Source organism: Alligator mississippiensis, chromosome 1 (genome assembly GCF_030867095.1).
Source record: "Alligator mississippiensis isolate rAllMis1 chromosome 1, rAllMis1, whole genome shotgun sequence".
NCBI classification, from domain to species: domain Eukaryota; kingdom Metazoa; phylum Chordata; order Crocodylia; family Alligatoridae; genus Alligator; species Alligator mississippiensis.
The window spans coordinates 192,760,468-192,784,204 of record NC_081824.1 but is presented as its reverse complement, the minus strand read 5'-3'; the positions used below and the strand labels follow the sequence as shown (position 1 = coordinate 192,784,204).

General features: G+C 42.6%; 1 protein-coding gene across 5 annotated transcripts in view; it reads right to left on the bottom strand.

Moving 5' to 3' along the window:
- Positions 1–23,737, bottom strand: part of LOC132245644 (uncharacterized) — a 241,338-nt gene that overhangs the window by 36,511 nt on the left and 181,090 nt on the right. For 2 of the 5 annotated variants that reach the window (XM_059718344.1, XM_059718346.1), the window contains one exon: positions 3,509–9,240. The exons of 2 other annotated variants lie outside the window; for them this stretch is intronic. In XM_059718344.1, coding sequence (XP_059574327.1) covers positions 9,201–9,240 — 40 coding nt within the window. In that variant the 3' untranslated portion in view covers positions 3,509–9,200. Of the gene's footprint in view, positions 1–3,508; positions 9,241–23,737 lie in introns of those variants that run through there. One more of the 5 variants, XM_059718349.1, reaches the window with a different exon arrangement.

Here is a 23,737-nt window from a genome sequence, read left to right as displayed (position 1 = left end):
AGTCCCTTACTATTATATCAGCAGTCAATCTACTTTTTAAAAAAGGTCCTAGAGATACACATTCTAAAGATGAACCTTCTGCCCCAAGTTTTCCTCTTTGCAACACTGCTCACTGTACCACAGCTGCACAGGGTGTAAGTCAGGGCAAGAATCAACCTCATGTGAACCCTGCTGGGGTACACTGCGTCAAGCTCCTGTATTACTGAAGCATGTAATGAATTCCCATGTTAGTGCTAATGTAGAAGTAGTGGTGATGTGCTAACTGGTTTAACTGCTCGTAAAATGGTGGTTAACCACCTGTCCAGTTATTACTGGGCAGAGGAAATTAGCTGCAGTACTACGATTACACTGTATTAAGTTACATCTTTACTTAACATCAGACAACTATTCTGAGCAAACGCAAATAGACAGTAAAGTTTAAATGCTTTATGGGCACCGCTTTTGATTTGAAAATATCATAGAAAATGCTAAATGGTTAAAATAAAGAGGGCAAAGCTTTCCCCATTTGTCTCTTGAAGGAATCTAGACTATTAAATTACATACCTCAGAAGTATCTTGAATGGGCAAATAGCCTTTTTTCCAGTTGTTTTTAAAGCTAGGACTACCACAGGTTTAATTATTTCTAGAACAGCAACAAATAATTAACAAATACAATTAAACCTGGAGGTAAATTTAGCCTTCTATATATTGTTTGTCCAGAAACATAGCAGACATAGCTATGGACAGCAGTGCCATTCACATATGGAGCTAGAGTTGGGGCCATATTGTCAGCCTTAGAAATATAATTGCTTCAAATGATTATACTTTGTGGAAGAAATGATCTGAGAAACAAGTCTCCAAGAATTGAAACCAGTGGCTACCATTATTTAGTGACATTAAAAAATATAAATACAAATGCAATATTAAAATGAGTGTGTGTGTTTAGTATTTAAATAAAACATTTATTTTAATTGTTGCCCTAGAAAACATGAATCCTGACAGCAAGATAACATGACAGCATGAGGCTTGAAAATATTCATCTGGATTTGAACTATTAATATTGATTTGAGTCTGAGGTACACACACCTATCTAAATTTTCTAATGTATACAACATAAGGAAATTTTATATGATTACTATTAGCCCTATTAGGTCCTTTACTGCACAGCTTACTCTATACTTACATATAAATTGAGATAATTGGTTATTAAGCGAATAAGTAAAAAAATCTATTGTATCTGTATATTACAGGAGTGACTTTCTTGCCAATAGTTTCAAAGTTTGAAGTGTCTTTTTCTGAATGGGTGAAGCTTAGTGGAACCTAAGCCTTTTAGATGGCAGGTTTCCATTTTTTCCCCCTATGTTGACTTCTAAATTCTTTAGCAGTGGAAGCATGAATATTACACACAAATACCTTCAAAATCATAGGTTATACTTGGTGACAAATAGAAAAATTATTTTTGATGACCTGTGCACTCTGAACATGTACCAGAGAAATCTCATTTAAAAGTTTACCACAAAAAATTGTTTTGCAATGAGTTGTTTGGTAAAGATTAATATTTTGGCAAATAGGCCCTTGAAGGTTTATGGGGCAGGGGCCAGGAGGAGGGAAAGGGAGGGGCGGTGGAATCCATATTATCCCTTATCAAAAGTCCTGTTCTCTCTGTCTAAGGATAGATATGACACCTTTTGGAACAGCAGTTTTTAACTGGGGGGCTGCAGGCCCCTGGGTGCCACGAGCAGGTTTCAAGGGGCTGTAGATCTGGCATGACCAAGGTCAGCTGGGGCAGCCCATGCCTGGGCTGAGCCTGCCACTTCTGCCATGGTTCATGGAAAAAGGTGGAATGTCTTCTTTAAAGGAGAAAAATGCTGGAAACCACAAGTTTCCTTTTGCAAGGGACTGTTTGGGGCTGGGAGGAGCCAATATGTCAGGGGGCACCACATACATGTGTGCTCATTCACATGCACATGGCAGCCAGGCAGCAGGGGACAGCAGGTCCCACAGCTCCCCACAGTAAGTCAGAGGGGAGACATAGGTGATGTGTCAGGGGGGTGGAGGGTGGGGCTTCAGGTCAGGAGTGAGCGGCATCTGCAGAGCCAGGGGGCTGCAGGTCAGGAGTGAGGGGAGCCTCAGGCCCAAAAAGGTTGAAAACCACTGCTTTAGAGTGCATGAGCCAGAGATGGGTCACATGCAGGACACAATCACTTGGGAATTTAGTGTCCTAATCTCTAGGATTACCCAAAGCCCCTGTCAAAGACTGGTGAGAAAAAAACTAACTCAACACTCAGAACAGTTATCTATGAGAACCCTGGAACTCCTTAGATCTTCCCTGTTGACATCCCTGAAACTGTGTCAAGACTGTTTTGATAGAACATTATAAAGAGTTTCCACTACATCTCAAATCCAGAGCACATAGAAATTTTAAGCAAAAGGACAAATTTTAAAATGCATCCTTGGTCTTCTGCCCACTCTTGAAGAATCCCAACCCTCTGACCTCTAACATACATGCTCAGTTATCAGGTTAGTTTTAATAAACTCACAGATCACTGTTTTAATTAGCTCACTAAAATGATTATGGAACACATCTCATTATACTCATATATACAATCAGGATTATCTCTCGGGTAAGAATGTATGAACCATGTTCATTTTCTTCTAATATTTATACTGCCTACAGCTTTCTAATGAAGCATATCAGATCAAATATTAAAAGACCTAGAAACCTCATTGTAGAGAAATTAAGCAATTTCAGGGTCAGAAGTTATTTGTTTTATGGAAGGAATCTCAAAGTGGTGTGAAATCTAGAATAATTAAAATGAAAGTTCTGATCTTGCTAGAAAAAACAAAATATCTATAATTAAACTAGTTCAGGCTGATGAATGCTTTTTCTTTGTGCAGGCAGTTCTTTAAGCCAGTATCTGGGTAATACCAAACTACTGTACAGAAAACATGTCAGATGCTTTAGATTAGAGATTATTTTTAGTCATTCCTTTGTTCTCTTGTTATACATATAATTTCAAGGCAACTGATTTGCCAGTTGCAACAAGGACTGCTTAAATATTCTTCAATACCACAGGAGGAAAGCCAAGTAGTGAAAACCACCACAGTACAGTACAACCTTTTCCTCAGGAGAGCTACTAAATGCTGTTCTTATAGCAGTAGCACCTGGCTCTGTAGCAGACATTACAAAACACTTGTATTTTCAGCCATTCAGATGATTCAGGTTTTGTCATGTATAGGCTGTTTCTGAGATCTTTATGGCAGATCCAAGCCTTGAAATCCAATACAGAACATGATGCATGTAGTCTAACAAAGGAAGTGGAGACTGTTATTCATTATGAATAGCAGCCCACCACAAGAATACTCTGAACTACAATTAAGGAGAGTCCCCCTCAAGGTTTCATTTCCCTGCTTTTTTTAGACTTAACATTGTTCAGAAGCCCATTGTTTCTCCTCAGTTCTGCCTGATGGACAGAATCAAGAAATGCAAGAAGGTCTGGCACTGTTGACTACAAACGTCCAACTCGGGATCCTTAAAATTCTGGTTTATTAGGCGGATTGAAGCACTGTAATGAAGTTAAATCATAAACCTTAGGGCTGGTCCCCCCCACACACACACACATGCACACACACAGTAGCAAGCTACAAGAGTCAGGTATACCTATCCTACAAGTGCTGGAGTCTGCCGTCGAGGCTTCTTTCAGCGTGGTGTTATCTTCCAGAAGTGGGTCGCCGGCTGGTCCTTCTGGCTGGACAGGTCGGGTGCTGGTCAAGTTGGAGATCAAGAGGGCGCCACTGAGGGTCACTTTTCACTGCTTTTTATCTGTCCTTGGCAGAGTTTGGTGACTCCCCAGTTTTCAGGTTTGCCCAATCCAGGGGTCATTGACCCTCGTGGGACTTCCCCCTTGGTGGCTACTGGATGGCATCTGTCAGCCCCAGGGGTCATCCACATGTACGTGCAGGTTTGGGAGTCCATTGGTGAATTTTGAATAGGGCTCTGGGAGCGGTCGATTTGGAGATATTCAGCCCAAAAGTTGGTCCCCGGCGTTGATTAACTCAGGCCAGGGCTTCTAGCCCTTGATCAGTGACGTTTAGAGATTTCCCGGTTGTTACATTGTCTTCTATTCAGTTCTTCCCTTGGTTGATCTGCAGTTTCCTTAGGTGTTAATTGCTGCCTGCTGCTACAGTGTTACACATTTAATTACTGATTTACTTACTCTTTCAGGGGCCAGCCTGATACTGGGAAGCAGCAGTTTGACTCCTGCCCTTGTTAACATTGCTACTAAACACATTTATAGTTGAAAGTTGAAAGGTGAGGAGTATAAAATATAAGCTACAAATGCCATGGCACACAAATAGATAAAAATACCAACGTACACGGGGAGATACAAAATGCACACATACAAATTTTAAAACACAATTCCTTATCTTAAAGTGAAGGAAAGAGGAAGGAAGAAAAGGTAGAAGAGAAAAAACATATTTAAAGAGGGGAGAGCAAGAGGAAAAGGGGGCTTTCTGCTACAACACCAAGGTTTCAAGAAGAGCAGGAGTGGTTGCTTTTTAGGTACTCCCCCTCTTAAAGAGGTCACACTTCTACTAGCACATAATCAGAGCTCTGAAGCATCTTTTTTTTTCAGCAGGGACAGGAAGTAATTGTCCTAGGTGGGACGCAGTCTTTGGAACTCTGCAGATTTTCATTCAGCAAAGTATCTACAAGTTATTGCTTGTCAGACCATGTGTTATCTGGACCCTCTATCCTAAGAAAAGGCAGTGCACATGATCATAGAAACATAGAAGTAGAGTCGGAAGGGACCTTGTAGATCTTCAGGTCCAACCCCCTGCCTGGGCAGGAAGAAAACTAGGCTCAAATGACCCCAGCCAGGTAGGCATCAAGCCGCTTCTTAAAGACCCCCAGGGTAGGAGCCAGCACCACTTCCCTTGGAAGTTGGTTCCAGATCCTAGCCACCCTAACTGTGAAGTAGTTCCAATGGATGTCTAATCTAAACCTACTCTCCAACAACTTGTGGCCGTTATTCCTTGTTATCCTGGGGGGTGCTAGGGGAAACAAGGTCTCCCCCAAACCCTTCTGGTCCCCCCTAGTGAGTTTATAAATGGTCACCAGGTCCCCCCTCAGCCTTCTCTTGTGAAGGCTGAACAGGTTCAGGTCCCATAGCCTCTCATTGTATGGTCTGCCCTGCTGTCCCCGGATCATGCGGGTGGCCCTCCTCTGCACCCTTTCAATGTTGTCCACATCCCTCTGGACACAGTACTCCAGCTGCGGCCTGACCAGTGTCACGTAGAGGGGGAGGATCACCTCCTTGGCCCTACCTGAGATGCACCTGTGGATGCATGATCAGGTCCGGTTAGCCCTGCCGACCGTGACCTCGCATTGTCGGCCCACGTTCAACTTGGAATCAATGATGACTCCAAGATCCCTTTCTGCCTCCGTGCTCTCAAGAAGGGAGTTTCCCATCTTATAAGTGTGCTGCCAGTTACTACTGCCCAAGTGCAGCACCCTGCACTTGTCAGTATTGAAACGCAGAACTTGTCAGTATTGAAACGCAATGATAGGACAGAGAGGACTGAGCTAGGAATTTACAAGACTCAGACAGCTACATGAAGAAGTCAGATCTCCTCCCAGGAGCTCATACCTTCAGAAACTCCATGACGATTTCTGAACACATGAGTGAGTACTATGTGGCCTTACATATTTAAAAAAAAAATTAAATAGCCTGAAATATTCACTTGTCAGATTTTCATTGGGTATGTAATAGTGGGGTACTATGGAAGTCAGTAGATATAAGCTGAGTTTGCAATGTGTCTCAGAACCCTGAGACACAACTTTAGAGGGCCATTCAACTCTCTTACTTCCTCATGTATTTTCACAGGCCACCTACTGTGTGTCTATGACCTATCATAACAAATAGTAACAGGATAGCCTTTTAGGGTCGGGTCTCAGTGCTGGCCACCTGTCTGTTCAGGGCTAAACCTCTGCTTCACTCACCTGCCATGCCTTGATGAAAAATAATATGATTGCTGTTTCTAAGGTGGGAGGCTGTCCATTACTCACCCTCCTGATGCCAAGGCTCTTGTTATACACTCTAACCTCCCCTTACACAAGTCCCACGCCTTGCTGATGTTCATTCTCACATCCAGTTTTTCCATATTCCCAATTCAGTAATTCTGTCCCTTGCTAGGGCCACTCATCTTTACTGACCTGAACTGGGCTTCTCGATACACTCGGCCCCTCACTGGGACTTCTTCCCCTTCCTAGGGCCACACAGCCTCACTCCAGGCCACTTCCCTCACTCAGCCCCTCTGGGCCGCTTCAGTGTTGCCCTCCTCACTGGGGCCACTTGGGATCTTGCACCCTGTGAGGCTCAGGTGGCTTACATGGTGCCTGGCCCCCTGAACTGGAGTCTCTCACCCACTGGGTTCAGGTGGCTGATGCCATACCTGGCCCTACTACACTGGACTCAAGTGTCCCCCTCTGGGCTTGCCTGGCCTAGGTCTCTTCCCTTCTCAATAACCCACCCATAGGCAGGGGCTGGGGTTTTCAGGTGACCCTCCTCGCCTTTCACCAGAGAGGTAACTGGCCTGGCATTTCCTGGGGAGTCCCCCACAACAGGGTGTCCCACCAGGCCACCCTTCCCAGCAGGATGCAGTTTCAGGTCATGCCCAGGACCAGGAGCCTCCAAACCATCCCCATAGCTCCTGTCCTTACCTCCAAGTTGTTCCAGGAGCAGCTCAACCTGATGTTGCCTCCTTCCCTGCTCAGCTCAGACTGTTCCTTCCCTCTGTAAGGACCTGGGTTAAAATGGAGGCTGTTCCACCCCCTCAGCCAATCCCAGGGTCCTCCTAGGGTCATGTGCTAGCCTTAATGAGGCTAGCACCCACCTGCCAGCTGCTCCACTGCCAACTAGAAACCTTAAAGTGGCAGGTACTGCAGGTGCCCTGTCACACAAATATAGTTCTCTGAACTAATGATGCTCAAATGTCTATGCACAGCAAGGCAGAACAGAATAATAATAGATTAATCATCTTTTACAATACAAAGAAGGAAACAGAATGCATTTCAGACTTTTAATACAGTTCTATAAAAACCTCAGGTTTTGAAGGTGATACCTCTGCTTATTTCCAGATAACATGCAGCCATTCAGTTTATAAAGGTGAACTCTTGAGTGTATTTTCATGGCTCCCACCTAGGAACTGTCTTTGAAAGATCATTGGGTTTACATGAAATTAATACAAGATATTAAAAACAAATCTGGTCTCTCATTACCCTCAAGAGAGTGAGATAGTGTGTCAGAATTTTGTTTTCAGGCAAATATTTTAAGCAAAGCAAATAAATGAGATTATGTTGAATAGGCAAGATGTGTCCACAAAGTGGATATTTTATAGAATTACAGATGCTTTCATATCTTAAAAATCCCTTTATTTATAGCCTGTGATTTGATTATACAGCTCATTAACTTCTGATTAACTGGAATCCAATAACTCCTCATAAAACAACAAACTCATGCAAGCATGTCACTAAAAGAAACATTATAACGATGGGGGGGAAGCATAATTTTCCATAAAATAAACAAAAGAAATTTAATTCAAATTAATGTGTCAAAATCATGTATGTTTTAGGTGGCCCTTAATAATTAACTATACAAAGCCTCTGTGCATGAATTTAGTTTTCTATTGCAAGGCATAATGGCATAGAGGAATCTTCAAAAGCTAAACCCTGTGACCCTATGTTATAGTCCAAACTGATGGCTCTTCCAAGGCTACAGAGGAGGTGGGGGGGGGGAGGATGGGAGAGAAGGGGTGCTATGAAAGCAATGGTTCCAGTCTTAGCTTTACAAGGGTCACCCACAACTGCAGTTCCTGTCCTCTTACTCAGAAAGTGGTGTGGAGAAGGAAAGAGCTATGGTTTTCTCCTTTCTGCCTTCTTGCTAATTCAAAGATCCAGTCTTGTACTCAGAAGAAAGTAATCTCAAGGTACCCTTTGCCCATATGCATTTAGAGACCCCAGGAGAAAATAAGCTCACCGTGGGCACATCTACATGTGCAATTATGGCATGTGAATAAACTGCAGAGTTTATTAATCCAGACTTTATTACTCCTGGGTACACCATTTGAATGTGAGCCCAGGAGCAATTAACTCCAGAGTAATAAGCTCTGCAGTTTATTCAGGCGTAGCATGTGGAGCTGAGTTGGAGCACCCCCCCACTGGCACGGGGTCCTGGAGGTCACCTTTCCAGCCCAGGGCTGCTCCCCCTGGCTCAACATCCTGAGGAGGGGCTGCCTGGGGCATGAGGGGGCTCACCATGGGGCTATCTGGCAAGTAGAAGTAGCCCCCGCACTGAAGCACTTTTGTGCCTAAGCCAGCCCCATCAGCGTCTACATGTGTGCTGCTGCAGAGTTCTTTAATCTACTACAGTCTAATAGGGGCGCATGTGTAGATGCCAAGATGTTTACTGTACAGTTAATTAGTCAATTGTACAGTAAACATCTCATATAGATGTGCCTCCTGTGTACAAATATCCAATGCTTCTTCTATGGCTGAGTGGCTCTGCACCACCCACTGCTCAGGGCTATGGCATAAACACTGTAAGCCAGCCTTCTAGAGGCCTCCAGATGCTCATGAAGGACCCTTTACAGTTATATGTGGGTATTTTTTAACTGCATTATTTACATTAGTTACGGCGGTTAAAAAAAAATCAACATCCTTTCATGGGTGACTTATGGGCAAGGTTTTGAGATGAAGATGCTGAATTAAAGCCATACCCATAAAAGATACTTTTCCCTATTCAAATGGAACAGATGAAAATTTTCCTTAAAACAGCTCATTATTCCTATCAAGGTAACATTTTTATTCAAAACATGTGTGGGTTCTTGAGTCCTGATTGAACCTGACATTCTCAACCTACAGCAACTGTATTACGCATGGCATGCATTTGTATTTACGTGTACATAGCGGGTAAGGGAAGGAAGGAATGAAAATCTTCTGGTAAGATAGGATACCTCCCCAAACAATAGATCCCAAATCACTTCTCAGTCCTTCCATCTGTACATAGTTTTGGTAAGAACATAGTCCTATTCAGTAGAACTTTTTCAGCAGTAAATCTGAAGAACTTATCAGTTACCTCTCCAAAAGTATCTTTGTAGAGAAGAATGTTCATAACATCTGCGCTTTCTGACCAAATAGAACAGGAATCTCTTTTTATTTATCAACACCATTCTTGTTTTCTCTGGTCATGCCAATATTGCCTGCAGTAAAAATAAAATAAAATAGGTAAAAAATTGTCCACCTTGGACAACTGTAACACAACACCGCAGGGTATGCACGTATTTCTGTATAATTGCAACGATCTGTATCTGGCATAGAAGTATGCCATTTAAGGGCCTTCACATAGAACAGTTTAGGATTATGCTTTTCATCCTTCAGAAATTTAAACTGTTGTCAGTTTTTTTCAGCCTTAGAAGGAACAGAAAATGTCAAGCTATGCCCATTCTACCCCATTTAAATTGAAATATGGACCTTCTTCAGACTTCAAAGTAATTCTCTTCAGGTGATAATGATGGATTAATACTGGAAGAAAATACCATAGCAGCCTGTTAGGTTACTTTTTCAACTGAGTAGGACACACCAAATTCTTAATCCATCTGTTCACTGAAGACAGCTGAGAAATGATGACTATGAGCATGCTACAGGGTTCAAAAGTAAATATCCACTGAGAAGCACGTTAAAACAAAAGAAGAAATGTTTTTTCAACTTTCGCTATAAATTAGGCTTCTGCTCCCACTTAAATATATATAGATTAAAGCAATCAAAGTTTACAAATTCAAAGAAATTGACCCTTTACAGTTAAGTTATATCATCAAACAAATGCATTTTATAAGACAGGGGTTTAGGTTGTAGCCAAGTTGGTCTAAGGATATAGGCAGACAAGGTTCCTTGGATGAATTTGATATCTTTTATTAGACCAACCCAAATGGTTGATGAAATGGAGCTCATAGGCTCGTCTCTGGGATACTAGAGCTCAGGGACTAAACATAGACAATGGATTTTTGATACATTACAATCTGCCTGGCAACTGACTCCCCAGCCCAGTCCCTGGCTTGTTTACTTTTCATTCCATCCAGGAAGAGCACACACCAACTGCTGAAGCTTCCTTAGCCTGACGAAGGGTTTTTGAACCTGAAAGCTTGCTTAATAACTATTCTCCAACCATTTGGGTTGGTCTAATAAAATATATCAAATTCACCCAAGGAACCTTGTCTGCCTATATCCTTAGACCAACAGGGCTACAACCTAAACCCCTGCAACATGGAAGATATCGAATTCAGCTGTCTGAAATGGAAACTGTACAACATGAAGAAGAAAGAAGCCAGATTCAACAGCAACATATATTTTCTAAGCCTTTGCAAGACACACAACTTCATTCCCCGAGGACTAAACATCTACAATCCCCTGACTACTACACACAACTCCAAATATGCTTCACAGCTATGCAGAAGAACTTCAGAGAAAATTAGAAATCATCTGCTTCACCTACTCTACTCCAAAAGAGACCAGCTCAGGAAGGAAATCGTCATACACTACAACAACTTAAAAGATAGAAATCCATGCATGTTCCCTGACAATATGCAGTGAATACAAAGAGACTACGAAAAACTTTCTACAGCATTCATCCTACATAAAAAGAAGAAATGGAACAAATTACTCCAAGAACAAGCTCCCCAGCCACAAAACAACCATCAGAGGAACAACACCAATACGACCTTCCAACCTCAGACTTGATGAAACTGCAAGCAGCAACCAACCCACAAATATTATCAATCTCTCCACACACACGCTTACCAAAACTGAAAAATCTGTCCTTTGTAAAGGCCTAAATTTCTGTCCAGAAAAATACCCTAATAAAATACTTCAATGTGGAGAACTAGAAGAATTCTTCCGACGCCTGCGCCTCAAAGAATATTTCCACGACCAAACTGAACCCACTCCCAACAAAACTCATCCTCTGACAACATTCAAGAAAGGATCAATGCCAAAAAGCCCAAAAAAACAACAGATTGGACACCTCGCAGTGGACGAAACCCTAACCTTGACCGCTACATTGACTACTTCAGGGAAAGAATGAACAATGAAATAATCAGCAACACGTGCCACCACAACAACCTCTCTCTACCAGAGAAAAAGGCCATAGAATCTCTAAGATCTAACCACCAGATAGTAATAAAACCAGCAGATAAAGGCGGAGCCATAGTCATCCTAAACCCTGAGGATTACATAAAAGAAGCCAACAGACAGCTCTCTGACACCACCTACTACAAAGAACTACAAGAAGATCCTACTCCCCTTTTCACCAAAAAACTCAACAATACCATCAAATCATTTCCACCAAGAAAAACTACAGACCTTGATCCCCCCGCTACCTAACCCGGGGACTTTTTACATGCTCCCTAAAATCCACAAACAAGGGAACCCTGGCAGACCTATCATATCCAACCATGGGAACCTAACTGAGGAAATATCAGGTTTTGTTGAATCCATCCTAAAACCGCTTGTCACCCACAAAGCAAGTTTTGTCCAAGACACTACAGACTTGCTACAGAAACTTAAAAACATAGACCACCTTCCCAGCAACACACTCCTAGCCACCATGGACGTTACCAGCCTATACACCAACATCCCACATCAGGATGGCATCCAAGCCTGCCTTACATATCTACAGGAACAAGATTACAACCCAGAATGCAGACCCAAAGATATTACTGAGCTAATACACTTCATCCTCACACACAACAATTTCACTTTTAATAATCAACACTTCCTCCAGATTATGGGAACAGCTATGGGCACTAAAATGGCCCCACAGTATGCCAACCTTTTTATAAGCCACCTGGAAGAAGACTTCCTCAAGAACTGCACCATCAAACCCTTACTACACCTAAGATACATCGATGACATCTTCATCATTTGGAGTGAGAACCTGCAATCTCTGATTGAGTTCCACCAGAAATTCAATAGTCACCACCCCTCCATCTGACTTTCTTTAGAATACTCCAGCACCAACATCCCCTTTTTAGACACAATGATCAGTATCCAGAAGGGTAAAATACAGACCACAGTATACAAGAAACCCACAAACCAACATACATATCTGCACAGAACCAGCAATCACCCGAAACACACCAAAAAAGCTTTGATATACAGCCAAGCCCTCAGATACCACTGCATCTGTACTGAAGAGAACACCCGGGATTGCCACCTCACCAATCTTAAAAAGGCTTTCACCCGGTGTCGCAGAGCACTGGGGTGCCCTGCTCCTAGAGGGCAGAAACTGTCAGAGAAAGAGCCCTAGCAGGGAATAGGAGTCCACCTGTGGGTTGCCAGGGCAACTGGAGGGAGCAAATGACCCACACCTGCCAGCAGTCAGCTGCCTGTAAGAGGCAGAGGCGGGCTCTTATAAAGCCCAGGGCTGAGGCCAAGCTGGCAGTTCCCTGCCAGCAGCCAGAGAGGCAGGAGCTCCTGGAGTAGGGATGCGAGAAGCAGCGAGACCCGCAGGTACTGCCTAAGCCAGATAACAGAAGGCAGCTCTAAGATGTCGGAGCAATGTGGTTACAGCCAGGCGGCTTATAGTTATGTAGTAGCCTAGGGGCTTGTGTTTTGTTTTGTTATTACACCAGTGGTTTGGGTGAGGCTATAAGGGGTTGGAGGAGGCCTCATCGGGGACTCACAGCGGAGTGTGAGGACCCCGGCGCCCAGGAGGGCGCAGCTTACGGGGTGCTTAGACCCCAGCCCCAGAGAGGGGCATTTTGAGAAGCCCAGTGTGGGCGTGACGAGCCCCAGAGAGGGGGCACAATTGAGAAGCCCAGTGCGGGCATGACGAGCCCCAGGAAGGGGGCAGCTTTGAGAAGCCCAAGTTGGGCACAACGAGCCCCAGGGAAGGGGACAGCCATTTAAGAAGGCCATTGTGGGCATGGCGAGCCCCAGGAGGGGGCACTACTAGGAAGTTCCAGTGCGGGCATGACGAGCCCCAGAGATGGGGCATTATTGAGAAGCCCGGTGTGGGTGTGGCAAGCCCCAGAGAGGGGTGCGCACTTTTGAGAAGCCCTAGCGTGGGCATGGCGAGCCCCAGGAGGAGGGCATCATTTTAAGAAGCCCAAGGTGGGCACGGCGAGCCCCAAAGCGCCTTATTAGAGAAGGCCCCAGAGAAGGGGGCAGCGCTCGGAGAACCCCAGGAGGGGGCCACACACCAGAGAAGGCCCAGGAGACAGGCGTGAATATAGACAGAGAGACAGACCAATGTCGATTCCAACTGCGAGGCTTGGGGCGTGGTATCAGGGGTGGTTGGAGCCACACATAGCCCATAAGGCTAGGGTGCCCCAAAGCACCTGTTTGCAGGAGAAGACCCACAAGGAGTCCAGGAAAACCACGGGGTCCGAGTCAACATAGAGACGTGTCCGAGAGGGCATAAGGCAGCCTCCCAACCTTATCTAACAGCAAAGACGTGGCGGGCGAGAAACAAAGGGTGCCCTTGGGCCAACTTGACACGGAGAGGGGGCCTTAAGGAGATCACGGCCCTCCTGTAGGACCCCGCCGTGACACCCAGCAAGGACACTCCTCCAGAGAGGTAGATCGCACGTTTGAAAGAGCCACCTGGATACCACGTGAAGAACTGCTGCAGTACAGAAGAAAAACACCCACAAATCGCACACTGCTGGTTATGATGTATCACCCATCCCTTGAACCTGTACGGAAAATCCTCAAAAAATTGCAACCCATGTTAGACAGAGACCCTATTCTCAAAAAGATCTTCCCAGAGCCACCCATCCTAGCCTTCAGACAAGCACCGAACCTTGCCAACCTCATCACAAGAAGCAAACTTCCTCAACCCCAGAACACACCAAAAGGATCCAGACTGTGCCAGGACAAGAAATGCAAAACCTGCCCACACATCTCCAGCACCCCCACTATTACTACAACCCACAACAGAGCCATCAGCATCCCAGGATCTTACAGCTGCACCTCCAGAAATGTAATATACCTCATCCAATGCACCAAATGCCCTGATGGAAAATATGTAGGAGAGACCAAACAACAACTGTGCACCAGAATGAATGCACACCGGAAATCCATCAAAGACAGAAACACTCAATTACCGGTGGGGGCACATTTCTCACAGGAGGGCCACTCTCTCTCCAATCTCTCAGTCCTGATCCTCAAGGGAAACTTACACAACACTTCCCAGAGACGAGCCTATGAGCTCCATTTCATCAACTTGCTGGATACTAGAGATCAGGGACTAAACATAGACATTGGATTTTTGATACATTACAATCTTCCTGGCAACTGACTCCCCAGCCCAGCCCTTGGCTTCTTTACTTTTCATTCCATCCAGGAAGAGCACACACCAACTGCTGCAGCTTCCTTAGCCTGACGAAGGGTTTTTGAACCCGAAAGCTTGCTTAATAACTATTCTCCAACCATTTGGGTTGGTCTAATAAAAGATATCAAATTCACCCAAGGAACCTTTTATAAGACAGGGGTGTCAAAGATATGGTCCACGGGCCAAATGAGGCCTGGGGTGCTACTTGTAGGTCTCAGAACTGACCTACATGCTGCACAAGGTGTCCACACTGGGCTAGGCCAGGACATATGCTGCATGCAGCATCTGCACTGGGTCACACCACAACACACACAGCATGCACCGCCTGGGCTGGGCTGCGACATGAACAGGATCCAGCATGTGGGGTTGGTGTGTGGCTCTAATCTGCGTGAGCCAGACCCATGAACCGGCCATGCACCATTCATCCAGCCTCTCTTATAAGGCAATTCTGTGTTTTAGAAGATTAATACCGCGCCCTTCAAACTTCAGGAGTCATATTCAAGTGTGGTTTAGATTAAAGTGATTTAACGTTATTCCAGCATCCAACAACATGAATATATGCTTTCAATGGATGAAGCTGAAATAGGGTGTTCTGCATTGCTAAGCCTCTTAGAGCAAGCTTTTTGGATTCTGAGCTGTTCAGTACCCCAATGGGACAGATTAATCTCTGAACTCTGGGGCTGACTTCTATTTAGCTTTCTCAAGTGTCTGCTGTTCATCTGGGCAGCCCTCAGACACAGACAACAATTTACCAAAATCAATAACAAGCAATTTGAGATAATGCTGAATCACAGAGAACTCTAGCCCCACAGGGATACAGAGATGATATTTGTACCTTCTGCCTCATAAAACTGTTCCCTAAGGTTATTGTGCCTTAATGCTGCCTTATGGCACTGTCTAGCCCAACTAACTCTAATAATGAGCAACCTCTGGGGGAATTGTTTTTATGTATGGTATAAGCCCCAAATCATTATAAACCATTAGGGCTTCGCACCATATGTGACATTTGCCATACTTCCCCAAAGTGACATCTATAAAGAGTATATTTGGTAGGGACTAGTAACAAAATACGATCTATCTTTTGCATATACATTGCAATATAATCCAAAGGTGAAAAGAACAGAAACTCAAGTCAATAGTGAAGTCCTTCATAATGTGGTTAGCTATAAGTAATAAAGTAGGAACAATAGGGTTTTTCTTTAAAATTAAAGGGAACAGTTACTCAGCTTTTCCACTTCAAAGAACAGAGAGAGAACTCTTTTGTTACTCTGAGCAATGGAATGGACAGGAAATGGAACTCTGTGGATCACTCAGGCAATAAGCCTACGAACCTGAGATTTTTTCAGAGAGAAAAAAGTTCAAGAAAAATAAATGTAACTTAGTAACTCCTATGTATACAAAAAAAAAAAGTAGATTCTTCTCTTTCCCCTCCCCAGCATTATTAAAAAATATATAGGAGCAGGTGCACAGAAAGTAAATCTACAATGTATTTAGTCTTAAACAGAGTTCATTTATAAAATGTATTGTTAAGTGTGGGGGGAATGAAATTTCGTCATACCATGAGTTATTTCATATTCAGTTTTGTTAAAGACAGAACTGTTCAGATTTATACATTAACAGATGTACCAATAATAGCTTAATCCCTACTGCTTCTACTGGTGGGTTCCTACTGTTAATTTTTCTTGAGTACCAAAATGGCCTGGCTGTTTATGAAAATATTAATAGAACCATTACTTACTCTCCAATAAAGGTGGACTTACTAGATGATGCAGTGTGGACTTCATTGTAAGTGTACCCTAAACCTCATGACTGCCAGACCAGATTTTTTTGGTTAGCAGTATCTGTCAGGACTGCGCACGTTCCTTGTACCTCTTTGTGTTAGTATACAAAAGCCTAAAGGATGAAATTGGATAAACCCTTCAATCTGTTCCCTCACAGTCTGAAGTCAGTTTTGCTGAGAAGTCTGAAAAATGAGTATAGAGGAAAGACCGTTAAATCCATAATGACTACATCTTGATGAAGTGCAGTTACATATTCTTTCTTGTTCGAATAGGTGGCAGTATAGAACTCACTGTCAGTGACTGGGAAGGAGTGTCTTCCCCAGATAGTGGAAGTGAGGAGTTTCAGCTGTATCAGTCAAACAAATATTGAAGTATGGCTGTTCTGAACTTAGTATCCAAATTATTTCCTTGTCAAGTGCTTAACATTTAAGCGAAGTGAGAGGGTTGCTCCATAGATTGCTTCCAGATCACAGGCATCAGCATGTTTTTAAGGCAGGCAGACGCTATTGCTATTGCCTTGATGGAGTGTGACTTGACATTTAGAATCCCCAGCCAACTGATGGCATGTAGAAATGCATTGCAATATCTACTTTGAGACTTTCTGCAATGAGAAAGAGTGGCTTTTTGATGTACGGCCATAAAAATGCTGGAAAGAACCAAAAAACCTTGGTCCTTTTAAGGCAATATAACAAGGCTCAGGAAACATCTGAAGCACACAGTTGTTGGAGTGCAACATTGGAAAGAAAGACTGTTTTGATGACAAGATAGTATACCAAGCACTCTGAGGGTCCATAAGCTTTAAGATAATGTTGAGGTCCCATGTGGAAGTCAGGTCCTTGACTGGAGAGTCAACATGAAAAAGGCCTTTTTGGTATTTTTGATACTGTAGGATGTAAGAAAAAAGACTGTGACTTTACTGAAGTATAACATGCTGAAACTGTAGAAAGATGAATCTTAGGGGAGTTAAATGCTGATTCCGTATGTTTCAGGGTATTATATACTCCATGTTCTTTGGTAATGCAGCCTCTACTGGGTTAGTATTATTCTGAGTTGCCCATTGAAGAATCTTGTTCCATTCAAACAAAATTACCTGGAGTAAAGTTTCTTGCTTTTTAAGAAATTCCTCCACTCATAGAAAAGTAGAAGAAGGGATCACTAATTTGGTCCTCTGTATTTTCAGGTAATCATTTACCCAAATAATCCACCAAATCTCCACTTCAGACTCTCACACACAACTGCAAGGGACAATACCCAGAATACCCTAGAACATGCCATGCGGGCGCCTAAGACACTGCCAGTGCCCTGCCACAGTAATGCTCTGCTATTACAAAAAAGTAGTTGTAAGAAGTAGTGTTTGTCATTAATGCTTTGCCAGTCAAAATCCAAGCTATCAAGTACAATGATGATAGCATTTGACTGTGGATGTAGACCTAGGATGGATTTCTGCAGCAAGCTCTTGATTCTTTACCCCTTTTCTGTTCAAATTGTCCAGTACATAACTGTTGAGTCTTGGATGATAGGGTCACCTATCTTGAGGACACCATTAGCACAACATGATGTTAAGCAAAGCAAGCATGATTGAGCACCTCCTTACTTATTTATATAGTGCATCACCAATCTGTAATCTTCAGGATTTTTCTGGGAAGTACTGCATAATAAACTGAAACATTGTACAGACTAGTAAGGCCTTGGACACACATTCATTTGTAGTGCTATAAAGTGCCTAAGCACTTTGTAGCTCTACAAAAATAGATTGCAATAGAGGTGTACACATATGCAAAGTCTCCTAAGTGAAAGGAGTTCTAACTGAAAAAACAGGAATTGGATGCAATCTAAAAGTTGGTCTCCAGCTGGGACCCTTGATCAATCATCCACATACATGTAGATGAAGCATCTCTGTTCCCCTCAGCAACTACCATCAGACATTTAGTAAACACTCTTGGTGCCATGGGGAGTCCAGAAAGTTTGGGGGCCCTGATATGAGTCTTAGATGCTTTCTGTGCACTGGATGGATAGCAATAAAGAAGTGTACATCTCGCAAGCAATTGATCCATTTTGAGTTTGAAGAGGCAAGCATTAACCTTCTGCTTCAGAGGCAGTATGTGTATTTTTGAGCCTCCTTAGATCCAGGAAAGGATGAAGAACCCCTTTCCTCTTCAGAATGAGGCAATGCCAGCAGTAGAAGCCTCCTCTCCTTTGCTCCTGTGGAATCTCTTCTATGACACTTAGATGAAGCACGTATGATTGTGAAATGGATCTTGTTAGAAAGATCCCTGAAAAATGATAGCGTGTTTGCACTTAGGACAGAATGAAATGTAGTAGCCATGAGTCACAATCTCTAATCCTCATCTGTCTGATGGCAAGGCAGATTGTTCTGGGAAATGGAGTGAAATGACTTCCAAAGATTATATTCCCTAGACCTGGTCTGATACACTTTACCAAACCTGCTCACAGACTATAGGAGCATAGCACATTGGCAAAGAAGTGGAAGGCTGGTGCCTCCTGTTTCATCGCAGGCACTTTTTGGCATGATATCCTTTCTGCCTGGAGTGATAAAATAGAGCTTACTGCCTTGACAGTAGCTGAGGCTGATGTAGCTTGAAGTATGCAGGAGGAACTTAAATGTCTAGACACCACATGGTAGCTTCAGAGTCCTTCAGTGAGTGAAGTGTCATCTGTTTGTTGAACAGGTCTGAGTACTCAAAGGACTACTTATCAATTGGGGATGCATTTTTCAGACCCTAAATGATTGAATCATGATGCTTGTTGCATGGTCACTATGCTGGCCACAAATCTGGCTAGTGTCAAAAGCATCCATTGCCACTGTCATGGCCACCAGTTGATCTTCTTTAATTATGTTCTTAAGTTTCTCTGTACTGTCATGAAAGGTTTAGCAAGAAGATTATTACTTTTTCCCATGTTGGAAAATGTATAAATGACATAGCTGTTCACTGCAGGTAGCTGTAATGAAGACAAAGAACATGATTTCCTCCTTACACATCCTCATGGAGAGGGATAAGGATACCCAGAGCTTCTGCTTGAAATCTAACATTCATATCTGCTACTTGAGAAATGTTGTTCCTGACAATCAATCATTAATGCACAGCAGTGAGAACAGGAGATCAGAAGCAGATTGGAAGATTCTCTAGGACTGTAAGCAAGTCTAGCCTGAGGTAACAAGTATCAGTCAAACATTTGAGAGATTCTGCCTTACTGCCCCTTGTGGTAAGAGAGAAATAAGAAACTGTTACCCTGCTCTCAATGCTTTCATATAGGGGCATGAGACAGTAGGAGCCCTGACAAACACTGCTAACCAAACCATTGAGCCTTGTGCATGTGAGGAACATGCACACCTACAGTGTGGCCTATACTGACACATTTGAAAGAGAATCAAAACACTTCATGAATTTGTACTTGACAGACATTATTTGCTGTTCACTATTTATTATTCATTATACACTGGTTAGCCATTTATTATTCACTTTTCTCTTGTTAAGAGTTTTAGTTGTCTATTCAAGGAAGAGAAGCAATCCCATTTAAGCAGTCTTATGTCACAGATAACAAATAGCAGATAGCAATTCATCATCTGAATGGAAAGCAGTTCGCAATCCATCATCTGAAAATTCTGCACTTCAATGTGAGCCTCAACAACCATACCACTTTAATATCTCTTTTATCTGGAGATCTCAAAACACTCCCCAATGACAGATGAGTCCTACTATGCCGATAGTATATACCAGGAAAATGCAGTACAGCAAGATTAAGCAACACAAAGTCAGTGAGATTCAGGAATAGAACCTAAAGCTTCCTGATACCGATCCATTCAGTCCACTAAACCAAAATTGCCCCATTTTCACAACACCATACTCTGATGTCATAAGAGACATACAGAATTTGTTATCAATTCCCTGAAGGTCCAGGCAAAGAAAGAAGCTGAGTAGCAAAGGAGAATTAATGCCTTCGCTGAAAACACAGAATCTTATAATAATAGCAATGGGAAAAAATAATACATTTTCTAATATAAGTGGGTTTTTTTCCAAATTTGATACAGTGTTTTAAATCTGCTCTCATACTGCTCTCCCATAGATACTGAGGAGCATTTTTGATAGATATCAAATATTGACTTTTCACAGTAGATCAGCCTGACGTGAATTAGCACAGATAGGTCTATAATTTGGATGCTCTGGAAAAAGTCATATCTTAAAATAACCCTAAAATATGCCACTCTGGCTGGTCTGTGCCAGCAATTTTTATTCTGATTACTCACCATGGTACTATCCCCTGTTTAGCTCTGCTAGTGGCAGCAATATGAGGAGCCTGACTGTAAACCATCCAACTGCTCACAGCCTGTGGCCATATTGTACCAGTACTCCTACTATGATTGAAGTTTGTGGGTGTAGCATCCAGGATACCTCAGCGCCCTGGACCAAGGTAAAGAATAGTTGTAAGAAATACACTTGCATTTTAAAGCTTGGTGTTTCTTTTTATATTAAAATCCATTTCCAGGAACTTTTTGTTTTAAAGTAGATAGTGTGCAGGTTTGGCATAAACACTATTCTGAAAGAGCCCACACAATACCTGTTAGTTCCAGCTGCTAGAATACAGGTGTATCGCATCTTACACGCATTTAACTTGCATGAATTCAACTATACGCAGGGTGGGGCTTGGGTTTGCACGTGGCGCTGCCGCTTACCTGGAGGCCCATTATGGCAGTGACAGCCACTGCCTCCAAAACCTCCCGCTGCTGCCCTAAAGCCGTGCCCGGAGCTGTGTGGCCAACCGCCGGGTGGCAGTGGCAGCATGGTGGTGGCCAGGCAATACGCAGCCATCCCCACCACCACCCCGTGCTGTGCTGCTGCCACCACCCGCACAGCACTAAGCACTGCGCCGCGTGCAAAGTCAAGCCCTGCCCCACCTCCCACCCCGTGTATAGTCGCCGATTTTCACCTTATGCAATTTTCACCTTACATGCTGACTTCAAAACCTAACCCCCGTGTAAGATGTGATTCCACTGTACTTCCTTGGACCAAATGAAGGAATAAGTTAGAATAGACTTAAGATAGCTCTAGTTTATACCTAAGGTTGAATGGAACTTCTAACTGGCCACTGAAAAGAGAAATTTCAAAATTAGCATAAAGTCAACTTGGCCTCTCTATCTCAGACACTGTACCCAGCACAGCTCATTCAGAGCTGAGAACCAAAGATGGAAACTTTAATATAGGGTTACTGTTTGTGAGAGACAATCCTCAGAGGTTTGGCAATTAGTTCAACTTGGGTAATCACCTCTAAGTTCAGCTGCTTAGCTGAATTATCCAAAGCAAACAGCTGTTGATGTTCTATCGTTACACAAAAATAAATTTAATTTTTTTTTAAGTGATTAAAAATAATCTCAGTATGCCGACTTTGGGTCCAATTCTGCATTCCTTAGTCTGTTCAGCCAAAATTCCCATTTAAGTTAAGAGGAGGCTCACCTTAGCAGACAGGGCAAAACCTTATGGTTTTTAACTGATCACACAATGAAATAGTTTAAAATCTATGTTGGCTTATTTGTCTTGTACCCAGAATGTGGTAGGCACTTTATTGGTATGCATAACCTATAAGATAGTACATTGAGAAGGGGAAGGAGAGATACAAAACAAATTCCAAAACTTAAAGCTAGATTCCAAAAGTTTCTGTATACGGCCATAAATTAATTTAGGCTCACATTAAACTCAGTCCAGGTTTAGCAAGAGGTTTGTAAGACCTGGCCTAAATTTTGGTTTAGTAAAAAAGTCTGAAGCCAAGCAAGTTTCATCTTGTTTCAAGGTTCATTAAAAAAAAGGAAAAAAAAAGGAGGAGTCAGACAAGATATGTGTATAGCTCTATGTAGTTCTCAAATTATAATCATAATGAAAGCCATGGACTAATGCCACAGAGAGCATACACCCTGGTGCTGAAAAGCACAGTTGGGTTAAGCACATTCATTTTTTCATGGGTTTGATGCTGCTTTGTCTAGTAGATATATACATGTATCAGTTGCAGTGAAATGTGTTCTTGGTTTTTATCAAGTACAATATGTATGTGACCTTCTAAATAATTGGGAAACAAAATACTTCATCATAGAGTATATCAGAACATGTAGCCAGACTCCACAGATTTTCCCACAAATATTGTCTGCCCTGAAGCCTAGTTCCAAAAAATGAAGGGATGATAAAGTATTTGCACTATAGTAAGATAAATGCACAACAGCTGGAATGTGAGAACTGGCACCAGAGGGCTTTTGCCAGCAGGCCAAGGAAAAGTGTATGAAGCAAGTAGGAATGAAATTACATGCCTTGTCTGTCCACACTGTGTAAGAACCTGAAGCCAACAAACCCAGAGTGATAGAGCAGTAATTCATCATTGTAAGAGAGGCAGTTTACAAAGAGCACTAGAAACTTTGAAAGATATGTAGCACATTGATTGAATTCTCTGAATATTATTTTATTATTATGGAAACAACAAGTGAAATTTAATTATATACTCCTCAAAAATCATTAAACATTAGTGCTGCCTCCACCCTTCCTGATTGCTGATTTTTATCACCAAAATAAAATGCTTTCAGCTGAAAGGCTAATTAACAGAGTCCAGGTTTTCTGCCTGTTCATATCACAGGAAAAGTCAAGTGAAGCACTGCTACAAATACTCACAAGGATTACTGCTCTGCACTGTCTGATATAGAATAAAAGAACACTTGTACTTTCTTGTTTGAAAGCTTTGTTTCTGCCTCTCTGTTACACACACACACACGTGCATGTGATCTAGCTAAAAAAATGATACAATCATACGTAGGCACCCAAATTCTCCTTGGAAGAATTTAGGTGGAAGTTTTGGATGACTGGAAAAATGATATAAGGCATGCATTCCTCTGAATCCTTTCAGACAGAATGAACTTGTTCTTCCTAGTACAGTGACATATTATGGACATGTGAGAATTTTTTATCTGCTATTTTGTCTCTTGGTGTACTTGAGCTCCATGAAAATTCTACTACACAGAGGGCATGTCTACACATGCACATTTACTGTGCAGTAACCAAAATTACTGCGCAGTACGGACAGGCATCTACACGTGCATGCCTGTACTGCACAGTAAATATGGCAACTTATACTGACTTGAGCATAAATTTGATACCTGCATTATGCAGGTATCAGATTTACGCCCAATTAATTACTGCACAATAATGAACATGAGACTCCTTACTGTGCAGTAACACTGTGTGTGGACCGACTTTAGACTAACTTTAGTCCCTGCATGTTTAGGTGCTGGCCTATTCCCATACTGTGCAGTAAATTACTGTGCAGTAAATTTAAGCTGGCATAAATGCACATGTAGATATGCACAGAAATCTGGCGATTGAAATAAAAAAAACAATCATATAAACCAAGTTAAAGTGGAAAGGAAGAGAGAGTATAATATTCCCTGACTGGGAAGGTTTCAAACAGTTACAGGGTCAAAATGAAGTCAAAAGGAATGTTATCATATACTTTACAGATCCAGAGTTTTACCTGTGTAGACTGATTCCACATAGTTGAAGTCAGCGGCAGTTTTACCACAGGCTTCAGCGGGTC